We start from the raw sequence: 17895 nt of genomic DNA on the forward strand, positions 1-17895 counted from the left end.
AGGTTTCCTTATCCTTTAAGTATGTGTGAATAAAGGGTAGTAGCCGATCCATTTCTTTTGCCTCTTACCTTTTGTTTATATAGATCTTTATGCTCTCAAACCTTTTATATGAAAAACACGAATCTATCATCTGGTGTTACACACCTTCGTGATCCCCAACAAAACTTGGATGAGGGCGCAGTTTTGTATTCAGTGAGGTTGATGTTACAATTGTACATCTTTATTTAGCTTTGACCATCACAATGATGGCAGCTTAAGAGTCCGTAGAGAAAATGATCTTGACTGATGTTACATATCTTCCCCCATTAGTTACTAGTGTCTTGGAAGCTAAAAGAAATATATTGGGGTGTGGAATTGTTGATAAAACAAAGAGTAAAATTGACCCTTTTTTGGGGTCGGTGTAAAGCGAAGTATCCATCAGGTCACAGAATTCTCATATCGCCTTGGTCCTGCCTTGTTAATCCTCCATCACTGCAAGTCTACATTCTGCAGATACAAATGCTCCTTGCTCAGATTCCTGCTCATGGCGGTACATTCTGGAAACAAGTGGAAACTTCTCTCTTTCCCTCTGGGTTTTAAGTCATTGAGCTTATTATGTGTATGAAAAGTCTGACCTCTTTCTTAAATGACTCTTATGACCCAATCTACAACACATGTTACTACTGGATGGCGTTCCAACAGTCTAGTGAGTACCAGGTGGTTCTTGGTTCTGCTGTTCCTTCACTGTGGACCTGGGATATACCGTCTAGGAAATCTTTCTTTTAATTTTTTTCTTTGTGATCTACCATTGGGCATGCTCTTGGGTGGAGCTTCTGTCCATCTAGGGATCCAGAGTTATATGCAATATCCCCTCTTTTTTTCCTCTTTCTTCTCTTTTACCTTTGCCCCCTCATCTCCCCTTCTTTTTCTATAATTCCGTAGCCAGCGCTTCCCCTCCTTCCCTACTGCTCATCCCTTCTCCCTACATAAGACATGACACAATTCTATGATTGATGGCCTATAACATGACCCCCCCCCCCCCACACCACGACTGATCATTGGTCCAGAGGCACCCCAGGAGAGCTCTGCTGCATTCTCGCCATACAAACTGTATCGGCGAGTGTAAGACTCCGTTCCCATGGAGTAACACGTCTCTAATTTAGACACGTAAACACGTGTCAGAATGAGGCGCTACAAAACAGATCCCATTGATTTCAATATGCGCCGGCTTACGCACACTACCCATTGAAATCAATGGGAGGCTTTATAAAGCATTGATTTCAATGTGTAGCGCGCGTAAGCCAGCACCCATTGAAATCAATGGGATCTGTTTTGAAGCGCCTCCCTCTGACACGTGTTCACGTTCCTAAATGAGCAGCGCGTTACTCTGTGGGAACGGAGCCTAAGAAATGCAACACTGCCCCAATGAAGTCTATGCAGTACCTCCACTCGCTGTTACAATTGGTACTTTTATATTGGCTAAAGAAATTTTCTAATAAGATTGCCGGCCACTCATGTAGATATCAGTGGGTTTGTCCAACTTTTATGTTGAATAACAAAATTTCGATGAACTGACTGCTTTCTGCAGGATCAGCCTCTGATCTGAGGGGGCTCTGATGCTTCATTCCATGCTTAGGATTATGGAGATTGTGCTATTTAGAATTGTGACCATGTGTAGGAAACCCTCATTGAAGCACCTTCTGTTAAAAAAAAAAAATAAAAATTGGAACCTCTAGTCTGGACCCTTGGTCATGTGCTGTAAAATCCAGCGTTAGAATAGAAATCTACGCCAGTCTTAAGAAAATTCCTAACTGTGCCCTTGCCATGAATTTTGCAGAATCTACCTAAAATCCTCCAAATTACATCGTATGACCCTAGCCTTAAAAGGTCAATATAAATAATGAATAATAACCAACACTTAGAATAAAAAATAACAATTTCTACATGCTAATAAACATATCACGTCCCAATACTGGGAATAGGCAAACAGTTTGTGTAACAGCCTCTTACCAAATACCAAACCTACCAAGCTTGTAAGAAATCCATACGTGACGCCATGCGGTATGTTGATATATTTATTATGGCAGTAAATTTCTTACAGTAACAGTTACAATACAAGGCACATACTGATGATTTACAATCCGTCTTGGAACATTCATAAGTGGAATGGCTGCATAATTTAATACAGATACATAATGTACAGGTGAATGAATATAATATATAGATATGTACAAATATAACTCCAATTACATGCTCTACTAAAGGCTTTACTATTCCTGATCAACACAAATATATAAATAGATGTATATATATATATACCAATAGCTGGTATCTCTCTGTGAAACCACAGGATGGCTTTGGACGCACACTTTTCACATAGAACCAGCTCATAGTATCACAGTGTCACTAAGTGCCTGCTGTGATTGTGCTATTAAAAAGAATCAGCAATCGGATTACACACGTAATAACAGTCTTCAAAAGATATTCTCTGAAATGGATAGCATCAAGTATTCCGACTGAACAGCATGAACTGACAATGGTACATAATATACAGACTAGTCGTAGAAATGGCTCTTAGTATTGGGCAGAATGCAGGGAACTAGGGACGGGATCAATAGTGAACAGCAAATCTTACCAAGTCTCCCAAATAGGTTACTCACTATTTTGACTGACATATGGATCGGTGATCCTTATGATTGTTGTGGATTTTAGAAGACTCAAAAGCAATCTCAATGTGTTGTAAAGATAAGTTCCTAACATGAGATCTGAGGGTCTGATACCTGCCAACCCCACTGATCATGTTCTCAGCAGCAGATACACAGAGAATAGAGCAGGAAGCAGACAACCCCGTCCTATGTATAGTGGTAGAACTGAGTCACTGCAGCTTAAGTCCTACTTGTGAATAGGAGCTGATCTGCAGTACCAGATGTGACCACTATACAGAGAATGGAGCTGTCTGCTTCCTGCTCCATTCTCTGTACCAGCTGCTGAGACCATGATCAGTGGGGGTGTTAGGTGATGAGTCCCCACCAATTTGGTATGCATGGCCTATCCTTGGAATAAGTCTTCAATATTTTTAGCCCAGCAAACCCATTTAATGCCATTGAAGCTTCCACAGTTAAAGTGCATTGTCTGCACATGTGAATTGATGGAATCACTTTTAGACTGTATATACAATAGAATATAGATGATAGTTCTGGGCCTCTGATTAATATCCCCCTGATGTGACCATGTATATACAGTCCTATGAAAAAGTTTGGGCACCCCTATTAATCTTAATCATTTTTTGTTCTAAATATTTTGGTGTTTGCAACAGCCATTTCAGTTTGATATATCTAATAACTGATGGACACAGTAATATTTCAGGATTGAAATGAGGTTTATTGTACTAACAGAAAATGCGCAATATGCATTAAACCAAAATTTGACCGGTGCAAAAGTATGGGCACCCTTATCATTTTATTGATTTGAATTCCCCTAACTACTTTTTACTGACTTACTGAAGCACAAAATTGGTTTTGTAACCTCAGTGAGCTTTGAACTTCATAGCCAGATGTATCCAATCATAAGAAAAGGTATTTAAGGTGGCCAATTGCAAGTTGATCTCCTATTTGAATTTCCTCTGAAGAGTGGCATCATGGGCTACTCAAAACAACTCTCAAATGATCTGAAAACAAAGATTGTTCAACATAGTTGTTCAGGGGAAGGATACAAAAAGTTGTCTCAGAGATTTAACCTGTCAGTTTCCACTGTGAGGAACATAGTAAGGAAATGGAAGACCACAGGGACAGTTCTTGTTAAGCCCAGAAGTGGCAGGCCAAGAAAAATATCAGAAAGGCAGAGAAGAAGAATGGCGAGAACAGTCAAGGACAATCCACAGACCACCTCCAAAGAGCTGCAGCATCATCTTGCTGCAGATGGTGTCACTGTGCATCGGTCAACTATACAGCGCACTTTGCACAAATAGAAGCTGTATGGGAGAGTGATGAGAAAGAAGCCGTTTCTGCACGTACGCCACAAATAGAGTTGCCTGAGGTATGAAAAAGCACATTTGGACAAGGCAGCTTCATTTTGGAAACAAAAATTGAGTTGTTTGGTTATAAAAAAAAGGCGTTATGCATGGCGTCCAAAAAGAAACAGCATTCCAAGAAAAACACATGCTACCCACTGTAAAATTTGGTGGAGGTTCCATCATGCTTTGGGGCTGTGTGGCCAATGCCGGCATCGGGAATCTTGTTAAAGTTGAGAGTCGCATGGATTCCACTCAGTATCAGCAGATTCTTGAGAATAATGTTCAAGAATCAGTGACGAAGTTGAAGTTACGCTGGGGATGGATATTTCAGCAAGACAATGATCCAAAACACCGCTCCAAATCCTCAGGCATTCATGCAGAGGAACAATTACAATGTTCTGGAATGGCCATCCCAGTCCCCAGACCTGAATATCATTGAACATCTGTGGGATGATTTGAAGCGGGCTGTCCATGCTCGGCGACCATCTAACTTAACTGAACTTGAATTGTTTGTCCAAAATACCTTTATCCAGGATCCAGGAACTGATTAAAAGCTACAGGAAGCGACTAGAGGCTGTTATCTTTGCAAAAGGAGGATCTACTAAATATTAATGTCACTTTTCTGTTGAGGTGCCCATACTTTTGCACCGGTCAAATTTTGGTTTAATGCATATTGCGCATTTTCTGTTAGTACAATAAACCTCATTTCAATCCTGAAATATTACTGTGTCCATCAGTTATTAGATATATCAAACTGAAATGGCTGTTGCAAATACCAAAATATTTAGAACTAAAAATGATTAAGATTAATAGGGGTGCCCAAACTTTTTCATAGGACTGTATATTATGTTACAGTATGATTCCACCAGAAGAAAACTATAGGACTCTATATGAAATTGTAGTTAGCGTCTCACTTCTATCTAGATGAAATCTCAGCGTCCTCTCAAACAGCCATTGTATTGTAGGTGAATTATTCATAGTGTTGAATAGTTTTTTGCTGAGATGTATGAGTATTTGCCTATCTATAATAGATACTTCTTATCAAACGATCCTGCCCCACAAACAACTAAAATTTCTTTAAAATATGTAATTTTTGAAAAAAAAAAATTCTTAAACCATGGTATTGCATCAGTGGGATAGATTTACTAAGCTGAATTTAGCTTAATTTGTGCTAAAACTGGTTTTATATGCTGCGCACCTGATTTATTATGTGCTTTAGGCTCCACGTAAAAAAAACCACTGTGGCTGAGATGCGTTGCAATTTTTTTCAGCAGCGTTTCCCCAACGCGTTTTCCTCTGCAGACATTCTGCCCCATTATACCTATATATAAAACGCCAGCGTTTCGGCAGGTATAATTGACATGCTGCGATTTTCAAAGCAGCTTTTTTTTCCTGTGGATTTATTCCTACAATGTTTGACTGGGATTAGCCAGAATCCCATTCACTTTGCAGATACTGTAAAGCACAGTATGTTTTGCTGCAGTGTTTCCATTTTTGCAACGTTTCCATTTTCTTCAGCCTTACAATTTTTCTTTCGTGAAAAAGGGAACAGGGTTATAGCACAAAAATTATGTTAAAATACTGGTGCAAACAAATTGGTGGTAAAATTTAGACTAGAAAGTCTAAAGCTGCATCCGATTTATCATCCAGCATCCGCCGCTTTGGTAAATCTCCCCATTTTAAGACAGACTAGTCTAAATTTATTCCAGTGTATTTTATTTCTTTCCTTGCAACCCCCTTTTAATATATTCTTTCGATGACTATAACTTTCTACCATGTGTTTATGTGTACAGAATTGGTCACAGGAAGTCAGTGGCATAACTAGGAATGGCAGGGCCCCATGGCAAACTTTTGACATGCCCCCCCCCAACCGACCCCCCTCCTCCACATTTCTGCGCACTCTATTATGCCCCTAGTGGTCCCTGCACACAGTATTGTGTCCCTTAGTGGCCCCTGCACACAGTATTATGTCCCTCAGTGGCCCCTGCACACAGTATTATGTCCCTCAGTGGCCCCTGCACACAGTATTATGTCCCTCAGTGGCCCCTGCACACAGTATTATGTCCCTCAGTGGCCCCTGCACACAGTATTATGTCCCTCAGTGGCCCCTGCACACAGTATTATGTCCCTCAGTGGCCCCTGCACACAGTATTATGTCCCTCAGTGGCCCCTGCACACAGTATTATGTCCCTCTGTGGCCCCTGCACACAGTATTATGTCCCTCTGTGGCCCCTGCACACAGCATTATGTCCCTCTGTGGCCCCTGCACACAGTATTATGTCCCTCAGTGGCCCCTGCACACAGTATTATGTCCCTTAGTGGCCCCTGCACACACAATTATGTCCCATAGTCGCCCCTGCACTCAGTATTATGCTCCACTGTGGACACCCATAAACAATTATTATACTCTGGGGTCTTTTCAGACCCCAGAGTATAATAATCGGAGACCCAGGGAGAATAAAAACATAAAAAACTACTGTTACTTGCCTGTCCCCTGTCTCTGCTGCAGTCCTCCGCTGGCGGCCTTCTTCAATGATGTCGGACGTCACATGACCCAGGACGCAGGCCGGGTTCATGTGACGTCAGACAACTAGGCCTGAAGCCTGCCTGGATCATGGAGAGGTAAGTAACAGTGTTTTTTTATGTTTCTTAGCTCTCCCCGGCCTCTGATCATTATACTCAGGGGTCTGCAAAGACCCCCGAGTATAATGATAGTCTTTGTGGGGCCTGCGGTGTCACTTACTGACCCCGGCCCAGCCAGGATTGGTAAGTAAATAGGGCCCGTTACCGGCTGGAGTAACTCCAGCCGGTAACGGCCTATTAAGAAAAAAGAAAAAACTGCAGCGGTATCGGCTGTCACCGGGCCCCCTAATGTCCCGGGCCCCATGGCAGCTGCCTCTGCTGCTACGGCGGTAGTTACGCCACTGCAGGAAGTTCTGTCTCTTATAACACTATATAATGGCTCTGATATATATGTATAGGTAGCTTATTACCTGTAATGTAACAATATATGTATGCATATGCAGGGATTTCTATGCCTACTGCAATGCAATGGTAAAAGTGGTCAATTGTAACAACTTATAATAACCGAGCCCTGAGAAGAGACTTACTGACCTGTATTAGAACTATACATTTTACTCTATAGATTTCCTTACTTTAGCATTACACCTTAATAATTCGTGTACTGTGTTTGCAAACTATGAATTGAAGGGGACACACATATCCTGTATATACATATACACTTACTGACTCTATGGAGAATAAATCAATGTATCACTCGGCAACAAGTGCAAAACAAGCCACATAAAAGTTTCATGTATAATATAATGTATAGCTATAATTTATACCATCTAATCAATATCTTTTATCACAGCCGAGTCTGCCGGGGTCACTCGTATAGCTGAATTATGCAAATAGAGTATTTGATCCTAAAACTAATATCAGCTACCAAAAAAAGAGTGTAGAATATTCTCAAAAATCCAATGTTTCCTGCTTATATATTCAAACAAACAGCGAATCTACACAAATGTGCAATGAAACATCTGCCGGGAATTTAAGGATGTTCATTTTTATGGTCACGTGTTATAAAAAGCAATATCGTGCAATTACTAGAGATTTAGGTGTATATATATATGGTAAGGTTGGGGTCGGTCAACTTTACCAAATTATACACCAAGGAGGACTTAACTGCTTTTTAAGCGACAGGATCTCTGTCTTTCGGGTCCCCATGCGGTGTAGCTCTACTCACTATATACTCACTATATAATCCTTAATGTAGTTCCCCTTTCCCTACCACTGTTTGAGGACAGTCACCCATGGATATGTCATGTAGTCCGCCTTCATACAGGAAGAGCATGCTCAGTTTCTCTGTTTATTTCCTATATCTGTTTATTATATATTTAATATAGCTGAGCCCGGGCTGATGACATCATAAAAGTGTGCCGGACATCACCAGGAGTGCACCGGATGCTGCAAAAATGCCCAAAAGAGGTAACGGAAGGTAAGTAATGTGTTTTTTTTTATGTATTACTCCTCTGAAGAGATCCCACAGTAAAATAATATCACTTTCTACTTTGACATAACTTCGGCTGTGTTTGTCTTAGAGAGCTAGAAATTTGATAAATAGGATCCTAGGAGCTGTAAGAGTATTCTACACTATGTTTTCTTGATAGGTTCCTAGGAGCCCTGACAGTGTTCGATACTATGTTTTATAGATTGGTTCCTAGGAGACCTGACAGTGTTCTACACTGTGTTTTATTGATAGGTTCCTAGGAGCCATTAGAGTGTTCTACACTATGCTTTATAGATAGATCCGTAGGAGCCCTGACAGTGTTCTACACTATGTTTTATAGATAGGTTCCTAGGAGCCCTGACGGTGTACTACACTATGTTTTATAGATAGGTTTGTAGGAGCCCCGACAGTGTTCTACACTGCTTTATAGATAGGTTTGTAGGAGCCCTGACAGTGTACTACACTATGTTTTATAGATAGGTCTATAGAAGCCCTGACGGTGTTGTACACTGCTTTATAGATAGGTTTGTAGGAGCCCTGACAGTGTACTACACTATGTTTTATAGATAGGTCTATAGAAGCCCTGACGGTGTTGTACACTGCTTTATAGATAGGTTTGTAGGAGCCCTGACAGTGTTCTACACTGTGTTTTATAGATAGGTTCCTAGGAGCCCTGACTGTGTTCTACACTGTTTTATAGATAGGTCCGTTGGAGCCCTGACAGTGTTCTACACTATGTTTTATAGATTGGTTCCTAGAAGCCCTGACAGTGTTATACACTATGTTTTATAGATAGGTTCCCAGGAGCCCTGACAGTATTCTACACTATGTTTTATAGATAGGTTCCCAGGAGCCTTGACAGTGTTCTACATTATACTTTAATCCAATTTAATGTGTGGTTTGTTTCAAACTTGTTCAATCCAAAACGAATCAGGGACCCGAGCCACCAAACCTGAAACAAATCTTGAAAGGTTTGTCCATCTCTAGTCAGTCCATCAGTTGAGGAGCGTACAGAGCAAGGTGCTCCTGGTTTCACTAGTGAGCAGACTGTCACATGCTCCATAGTAAGGACTGGCCTTTATGAGCTGAAGATATATTGAAGCTATGGGTATGCAGACCCTGCAAGAGAGGGCACATGGGAGATGGGTGGTGACAGGTACAGTGCAGATGGTTTATCTACATGATTGCTCAAGTTCTTTTTAAAATAGTTGTATGTTCAGGAAACCCCTTTAAAGGAACTCTAACTATAATCTATAAAGGCCTATTCACACTGTGGAATTTTGTTCTGACTTTGAGGCAGATTCCAACTCAAAATCAGTGCCAAAAGAGTCCCTGATTTTGCCTCCTATTCAATAGGAGGAATATAGTGAAGCAGGACACTAAAAACTAAGTGTTCTGCGCGATCTTCCTGATTCAGCTGCAGCAGCGACAGCACAAGCTGCCCCACTCATAAGACACATTTGTCTGAGCCTATTCAGCGGGAGGAAGCCAAAGTGGAAACCCACAGGTCGACTTTCTGCTGAGGGGTAAAAATGGCGGAGAAAGTGTGACGCAAATTCATCTTCCTTTTTCACCATATAAACTTAGACTAAGAAGATCTGACTAAAATGACTGTGGTTGACCTAAAGGGTGACCAATGGACCTGATGCCACTATCTGAGAAATCTGCCATGTTTTCTAATCCTGCACAACCCCTTTAGCCCCAGACTGAGAATGAAATGTTACCGAGCCTAGAAACATGAAGCCAGACTCCCCTATAAAAGGAACAGACATCCATCGATATTACTACAATAAACATAATAAGATGTATATGAGCTACAGCTGCCATTACTCTGCTATGTTGTATGTGGGGTTTTTTTGCAAGTCTTTCACAAAGGGCTTTTGCTGCATATGACTAGTACATGTATGAACCTTACATTATATTACTTCTGGCATGTCCTATATATATATATATTTCTGCTAACGCTCATAAATCACATACAAGAACACATCCGCCACAAAATATAAAGGATGTCAGAGGTGTAATGAAGTTACTGGACCACCACTTGGCAACGTCCACTTTTAGGCAGAGTTTTCCCAAGCCCTTATTGTCTTTTCAGGACAATCCCAGCAAATTTTGGGATATTTGTTAAGCATGTTTTCCCATTGGGGGAGATTTATTATTCCCCTAAAGAAAAGTTGCAGACTTCAAAAATTGGCAAGTGATGTATTTGTTCCATGGTCACACTGATGGCAGGGCCATTGACCCCACCAGATTTATCACAATTTTTTTTAGGCATGAATGATGCCTGAAATCTGGGCCTGCTATAAGGTGTCATAGACTTCAGTGTAGGCCTATAGCTAGCTAAGGTTTGCGCCTCATTTATGAGTTGGTGTGTGCCTTGTAATACGTCGGGCGAATCCACCATGTGCAGGGATTACCAAAACGGGTGTGCAAAACACTAGTCCTGATAAATCCCCCAATTATTGCTGCTATACAGAATACTGTAGACAACCGCTTCTTGAGCAGAAGACATCCTGGCACACAGATGATCAAACTGGGTCCATTTTCTCCAACCCCAAATGATTGTTTTCGGTAGGGAAAACAGTTTCTAGCCATAAAGTGCCAAAATTTTTTAAAAGCACGGCCTACTATGTAATATGTGGTTGGGATGAGGGTACCAAATCGGGAGCTGTTAATACAGATCAGTTTCCTTTGCTGGTACCTAGAAAGGGGTCCCAAGCATAGGACCCTCCTTTATAATTATTATACACCCTATAGACAAAGGCTGTCCTGATAGTTCAATTCCTTTTAAGGGAATCTATCATGTTGAACATGCTGTTCTATTTCTGGCAGGAAGAGCTGAGCTGATGCACCCTAGACTTAGAAGTCCAGTGGGCGTCCCTACTCTCTTTCCTTGTATAGGTGTGATGGCTGTAGGGCTGCCCACTGGACTCCCAGGGTCAGACATGGCAGGAATATAAATCAACATATTACCAGTCATCCAGAATTGTATATATAGAAGATATATAGAATGAACAATCCCACCCGTCTCTATCACTGCTCAACCAGTCTACATTTCTGACTTCTGTAGGATCCTATAACTCATAGAATATTTTTAGGAAATGAATGGTGTACAACATACATTGCATAATAGCATGACCAAAAGGAAATCTACAAAGCAGTGCGGTATCCATATCGTAGATGAATTTGTATTGAAGGCCATACAGATCCCATTCTTAGGACCTCTTTATACATGGAGGAGACTTCATTACACATTTTATAGCATGACACGGCTAAACATATCTATGATATTCAGCAAAGGTGTAATATGATGTGCGAGCCATGGGTTCTAATGCATCAAAACTTAAATATATGTATGTATACATGTATGTATCTATAGACGTGTTACCAGGATCTATAGAATATAAATGAAGAGCTCAACGGAAAAATGGCCTAAGTCCAAAAATCAATATTGTGAGAAAAACGAAATTTAAAGTTTTAGCCTAAAGCAAACGGGCATTATTGTGGAATATATCTATCCAATGTAATCAGCTAATGAACACCGTTAATCCTAATCATAAATTGTATTATTTATTAAAAAAATTGCAGCTTCATGTATAAATATTATTTATTTAATATTATTAATTAATTACTACTATTATTAAACGATGAAGAATAATAATTACCTGCCTCCCTTTTCGGCGCTAAATATGTGCAAAAGTCGATTTAGAGCCTTTTAAACAATAAGACAAAGTTTTTACTCTAATATAAACAACAGACCGGAAGTCACGATTTCAATGAAAAAATGACCAACGAGAGTGAAGTAAGTAAGTTTGTATTGGACTTAGGCCATTATTCCATTGAATGTAAATTCTTCTGCATTGAAATATATGGACTTAGGTCATTAATCCTAGGTACCTTGTAAACCCAATGCATAGAACGAGGTACAAAGAAGCTTTCTAGGTAATAATTTGAAATATGACAAAATGTGGACTTAGGCCATTTTTCCGTTGAGCTCTTCAAATGTATGTATCTATAGACGTGTAACCAGGTTCTATAGAATATAAATGTATGTATTTATAGACATGTTACCAGGTTAGTCTCTTATTTGCATTTAAACACATCTTTTACGGTAAATCAATGCAGAAAAAAATAATTTATATGAAAATAAAACATCCACAAATTGTTATTAGTGTAATAAATACACTTCATGTGCAATGTTGTCCGGACACAATGATGTGCAGTCTAACATATTCCTCAATATAATATAAAAATATATAGCTAAACTGTTACGATATATTAAATATACTTTAAATTATTTTATAATACTTCTTACAGGAGGCAATCCAAAGCAGACCAGTTATAGACCTCACACCAGGTTGTATTATGGTCCCATACTACCTGCAAGATGTGCAGAGCTCTAACAGGGCACCCATAGACTTCTTTTACTATAGCCCTCGTGTCGCTTTGTAGGCCTCTTTCTTTCAAAATGGTGGTTGACCAATATGAGTAGGAATGGCACAGAATGAGGAGGTTACATGCAAAACCACTATTCATAGGTAAGTATTGTGTCATGGGGTGTCATGAGTCTGACGCTGCGGCATTATGAGAACTTATAGGACCGGCATGATGGGTGTTACTTGTACTAGGCACACTATATTGTCAGTATTCTCTTGAAGGTGCGATCACAAGTTTTACATTACATGTCCCCTTCTCTCAGGAACATATCATGATAGGGATACACAAAACATGCAGACATACATAGTATATAATACAGATAGCCATCAACCCTAAAGGTAGAGATGATAAAACACATAAAGAACAATGAAGACAAGAATCTATAATACAATTTAGCATTAGATTTAGGAAATTATTACAATACATGAAAGTAACAGTTTCCAAGGGGGCTGGTTATCGGATTCTTGCCATTGGGCCATTTAATGAGACTATTCCCCAGGAATGTGCCCGAATGGCCTGGAATGTCCACCCCACCCCTACCCCTTTATGTTCTGTTTCTCAGGTCCCTCCTAGTAAACTAAGACTATCTCAATCTGTATTCTCTAGAAATGTTAGATATTAGGAGTAAGCCTTTAAGGAACATCAGGGACAACCTTCAATTGCTTATTTACTGCCAACCCCCTCTAGATCTGTGACCCCGTGTATAGTGCTCTCTAGTCCGGACTCCTTGGATATGATTATATCCAGAGTTGGGCATATTTCGGTATACATCTGGCTAACAACATGGGCGTTCCACAGAAACCTATCATAAGTACACATCATTAATGGTAAGTACGGTTTTTGTTTTTTCCGGATGGGCGCCGGGGATTATTTTGCTTGGCTTTATGGTTGATGACTATCTGTTTTATTACCTTTGCGTATCTATGTATTTCTATGTACTTTGGTTCGGATATCATGCTCCAGAGCACTAGTGTATTTGTTACTAATAAAAGCTATAATGATTCATTTGCCGTCATGTCAGAGAATATTGTGCTCACTACCAAAAAAGACCATGTTCTCGACATCATAAGACACATGCATACTGCCATTTAGTCATGGACATTTAATATTCTTTGAAGTTGACCCTGTACTTGTTGGGGTTAGAATTGTATGGATGTAACCTGTGCCCAGTCTGCCTCTCTGGCATGATCCAATGCAGCGCGGCGAGTTGAATCATAGACAGTCTGAGGTTTAGAAAGTTTTCCTTAGGCACAGAATGGGGTGCGGCGCTTGCAAACAGGAAAGGACAATGTTTTGTTTCCAGGTTACACAGCATTCATGTGAATACCTCCCAGTGGTATTTCTGTTCTGGTTTCTGGAGTTATACTCTTGATGAAACGCTACCAGGAGACAAAAATATAAGAAGCTAAAATTAGCAGCAATTTTTGGTGAATATTCACATTAGTCACAGTTTACTTTGTACGGCATCCAGTCTGGGGTTGTCCGGCCCTTGTAAAATATCAAATTGAGTAACAATACTCAAGTAATCCTCCCCTGGTTTAAGCTATAGAATCTGTGGCAAAGCACTCTTTGGCTACGGCCCCACGTAACTGGCTGCAGCTAAAAAGCGATGCAAGAAAAAAATGCAGCGGCAACGCGTATTCTTCAAACATGTGTGAGATTCTAGCGAATCCCATCCACTATGAAGGGACTGCAAAAACAGTGTGTTTACACCACATGGAGACCTGGCCTTACTCTGATTTACATGTGAATGAAATGGTGATTTACATAAAAATGGGACACCAAATGAACTGAATAACAGAGACATATTTGGGAACTATAGAATCTACCCCTACAAGGTACCGTATATACTCGAGTATAAGCCGACCCGAATATAAGCCGAGACCCCTAATTTTACCACAAAAAACTGGGAAAACTTATTGACTCGAGTATAAGCCTAGGGGGGAAATGCAGCAGCTACTGGAAAATTTAAAAAATTTAAAATGGTCGGAGTTTTTGGGTGCAGTAGGTGCTGGGGAAGGGGAGGGGGTGTTTTGGTTGTCTGTCTGTCTGCCCCTTCTCTGAGCTTGAGGACTGTTTTTTTTTTTCCCCCACTTGGAATTCAGCCTGGCTGAATATAGGGTATCTGCAGTGCTCCTATTAACCCCTTCCCGACGGAATAGGAGCACTGCAGATACCCTATATTTACCCTGGCTGTAGTCGGGCTGAATTCCAAGTGGGGGGTGGGGGGAACCCAGTCTCGGGGAAGGGGCAGTTAGACAACAGGAAAAATATATTTATAGATTTGTAGAGCGGGTGTTTTCGGACACAGGGATACCTAACGTGTATGTGTTTCACAGCATTAACAGTATTAGTTTTATATGTGTTCTAGGGAAAGGAGGAGGATTTGAATTTTTAATTATTTATTTTTTTTTTTACTTTTTTTCAAATTTTTTGTTTTGTTTTGCGCATTTATTAGACCCCCTAGGGGTCTTGAATCCCAGGGGGTCTGATCACTAATGCTAATGCATTGCAATGCACTGCAAAAATTGTCATTTCTTTTGCAGGCTGCATAGAGCAGTCTGCAAAAGAAAAGCACTGCCGGCCAGGGAGCCTTTACAGAAGTGCTGAGGGGAATCCCTGGCAGGAGTGTTGGGGGAAACCCCGGCAAGAGTGATGAGGGGCGGACCTGAATGAGAACCTCAGCCGGCCGGACCTGAGGGGGAACCACAGCCAGCCGCCAGCAGGAGCATTGAGGGGAATCCCCGGCAGAGGCGCTTCTGCCGGCGGCCGGCCGCAGTTCCTATCTTCAGGATAGGCCTTGAGAGAGTGGTCGCGCCCGCTCCCTCCTCCCTCTAGCAGCATGGCAGCGCCTGCAGGTTCCCCTTGGACCGGGACATCATCGGAGAGCATCTCCACTGTAACACTTACAGCGGAGATGTCAGCACTCATGCCTGCAACCTCTGATTGCAGGGAGCTCTGACATTATCGCTGTAAAAGTTACAGTGGAGGTGCCGGTTGGTATGGCGACCGAGTTACAGACCCGGCATCCGGACCCGGCATACAGACACCGGGCCGGTCTGCAGCATCGCCACGCTCAAACTGCAGAAGTACTTCCGGTACTTCTGCTAGCAGGCCCGAAACACAGATACACGCCGGGTGCGGGACTGAGGTTACGTGGCCAGCGTCTGATGGAGTGTGGGGGCGTGGTCTGCGTTCTGGGCCTGCTAACAGAAGTACCGTAAGTACTTCTGCAGTTTGAAATGAGCAGCATCGCCACGCTCCTGCTATGGCGATGCTGCGGCCCGGTACCCGCCCCGGTGTCTGTAACTATAAATATTGCTGAATTACCGTAATGACTCAAGTATAAGTCGAGCGAACGTTTTAAGCACAAAAACTGTGCTGGTAAAACTCAGCTTATACTCAAGTACATATGGTAATTGGATTAGGTTTATAACCAATTACTCCATATAACAAGAACCATTTTTTTGGCATAAATGACAGGTCATAAGTGAAACTTTTTATTATTCTTAGAGCAAATTAACTGCGCCCTTTCTTACCTCTTTCAGTGAGCCCGGGGTGCTAAACAGTCGATACACCATGTATACTGGCACACAGATGAACGAAGATGTACCGATACAGTAACCAAGCACAACAGACCAGGTTGGGTACGTGTAGTTAAAAAGACGTAGCTCCGGAGGACTGGACAAAAAGCTGCACAAAATAAACTGAAGAAAAAACAAATATCAAATTTAATATCACATTTAATTTCATGTAATTTTAATTTCATTGATCTTCTGTAATATCAGACACAGGGGCGCAACTACCGGGAAAGCAGTGGAGGCAGCTGCCACAGGGCCCGGGACATTAGGGGCCTGGTGACAGCTGCTACCGCTGTGTTTTTTGTTTATTTTCAATAGGCCGTTACCGACCTATTGTTGCGCAAGCCCCACAAGCACTATTATACTCGGGAGTCTTTTCGGACCCCCGAGTATAATGATTGGAGGCCCGGGAGAGGTAAGATAACATAAAAAACTTTCTTACTTACCTCTCCAGGCTCCGGGCAGGCTTCGGCCTACTTGCATAACGTCATATGACCCGCGACGCAGGGCCCTGGTCACATGACCTCCCGGAAGATGGCCGCCAGCGACGGACAATGCAGGGGAGTCGGGAGATAGGTAAGTTACAGTAGTTTGTTATGTTTGTATCAGTCTGGGTCTCCAATTATTATACTCTGGGGTCTGAAAATACCCCAGAGTATAATAATTGTTCATGAGTGTCCACAATGGGACATAATACTGTGTGCTGGGGCCAGTATGGGGACATAATATTGTGTACTGGGGCCAGTATGGGGACATAATACTGTGTACTGGGGCCACTAAGGAAACATAATACTGTGTACTGGGGCCAGTATGGGGACATAATACTGTGTACTGGGGCCACTATGGGGACATAATACTGTGTACTGGGGCCACTATGGGGACATAATACTGTGTACTGGGGCCACTATAGGGACATAATACTGTGTACTGGGGCCACTATGGGGACATAATACTGTGTACTGGGACCAGTATGGGGACATAATACTGTGTACTGGGGCCGCTACGGGGACATAATACTGTGTACTGGGGCCAGCATGGGGACATAATACTGTGTACTGGGGCCACTATGGGGACATAATACTGTGTACTGGGGCCAGCATGGGGACATAATACTGTGTACTGGGGCCAGCATGGGGACATAATACTGTGTACTGGGGCCAGTATGGGGACATAATACTGTGTACTGGGGCCGCTACGGGGACATAATACTGTGTACAGGGGCCAATATGGGGAATTACAGTGTGCGCAGAAATGCGCATGGGGGGGGAGCGGTAGGGGTCAGTTGGTCGAGGTCTTCAGCGTCGGGGGGGGGGGGGGGGGGGCATGTCAAAAGTTTGCCTTGGGGCCCCGCCATTCCTAGTTACACCACTGATCAGACATATTATACGTGTTCGTATATGTAGCCAATTATCCCCACCCCCTTCCCTCCATCAAAGGAGTTACCTCATGAAGACAAACCCCTTTTAAAGAAGACCTTTCATGTCCTCAGATATAGGCGGTATTATATACCGCTAGAAAGCTGACAGTGCACTGAATTCAGTACAGTACGCACCCGGGTGCCGGAGATATCGGTGCTGTTAGTCTCAGCTTTCTAGTGGTATTTAATACCACACATCTCGGAGGACAACAAAGGTCCTCTATAAAATAAGTTAGCTAATAACATGCTGATAGATGAGGATAATCTAAAATTCAGGCTTACTAGGGGTCTGGGGAAGAGAGAACCATGTTCCATGATGTCCATATGTTCTAATAGGACATATACAATAATACAAAGGAATAGTCTTTTTGAAAGAACACCATTAATGGTTGGCTCTCCCAAATGTTCATGTTTATCGCTGTCAAACATGGCGGTGCAGGGGTGATGATTTGGG

General features: G+C 41.9%; 1 protein-coding gene across 1 annotated transcript in view; it reads right to left on the reverse strand.

The window, feature by feature from the left end:
• Window positions 1-13217: 13217 nt before the first annotated feature.
• The window catches only part of SLC6A4 (solute carrier family 6 member 4), a 68461-nt gene continuing 63783 nt past the window's right edge, over window positions 13218-17895 (reverse strand). Inside the window, exons 13-14 of the mRNA XM_075263762.1 lie at window positions 15983-16150; window positions 13218-13822 (exon numbers count right to left, since the gene is read on the reverse strand). Coding sequence (XP_075119863.1) covers window positions 13748-13822; window positions 15983-16150 — 243 coding nt within the window. The 3' untranslated portion in view covers window positions 13218-13747. The remainder of the gene's footprint in view (window positions 13823-15982; window positions 16151-17895) is intronic.

Source organism: Leptodactylus fuscus, chromosome 2 (genome assembly GCF_031893055.1).
Source record: "Leptodactylus fuscus isolate aLepFus1 chromosome 2, aLepFus1.hap2, whole genome shotgun sequence".
Lineage (NCBI taxonomy): Eukaryota > Metazoa > Chordata > Amphibia > Anura > Leptodactylidae > Leptodactylus > Leptodactylus fuscus.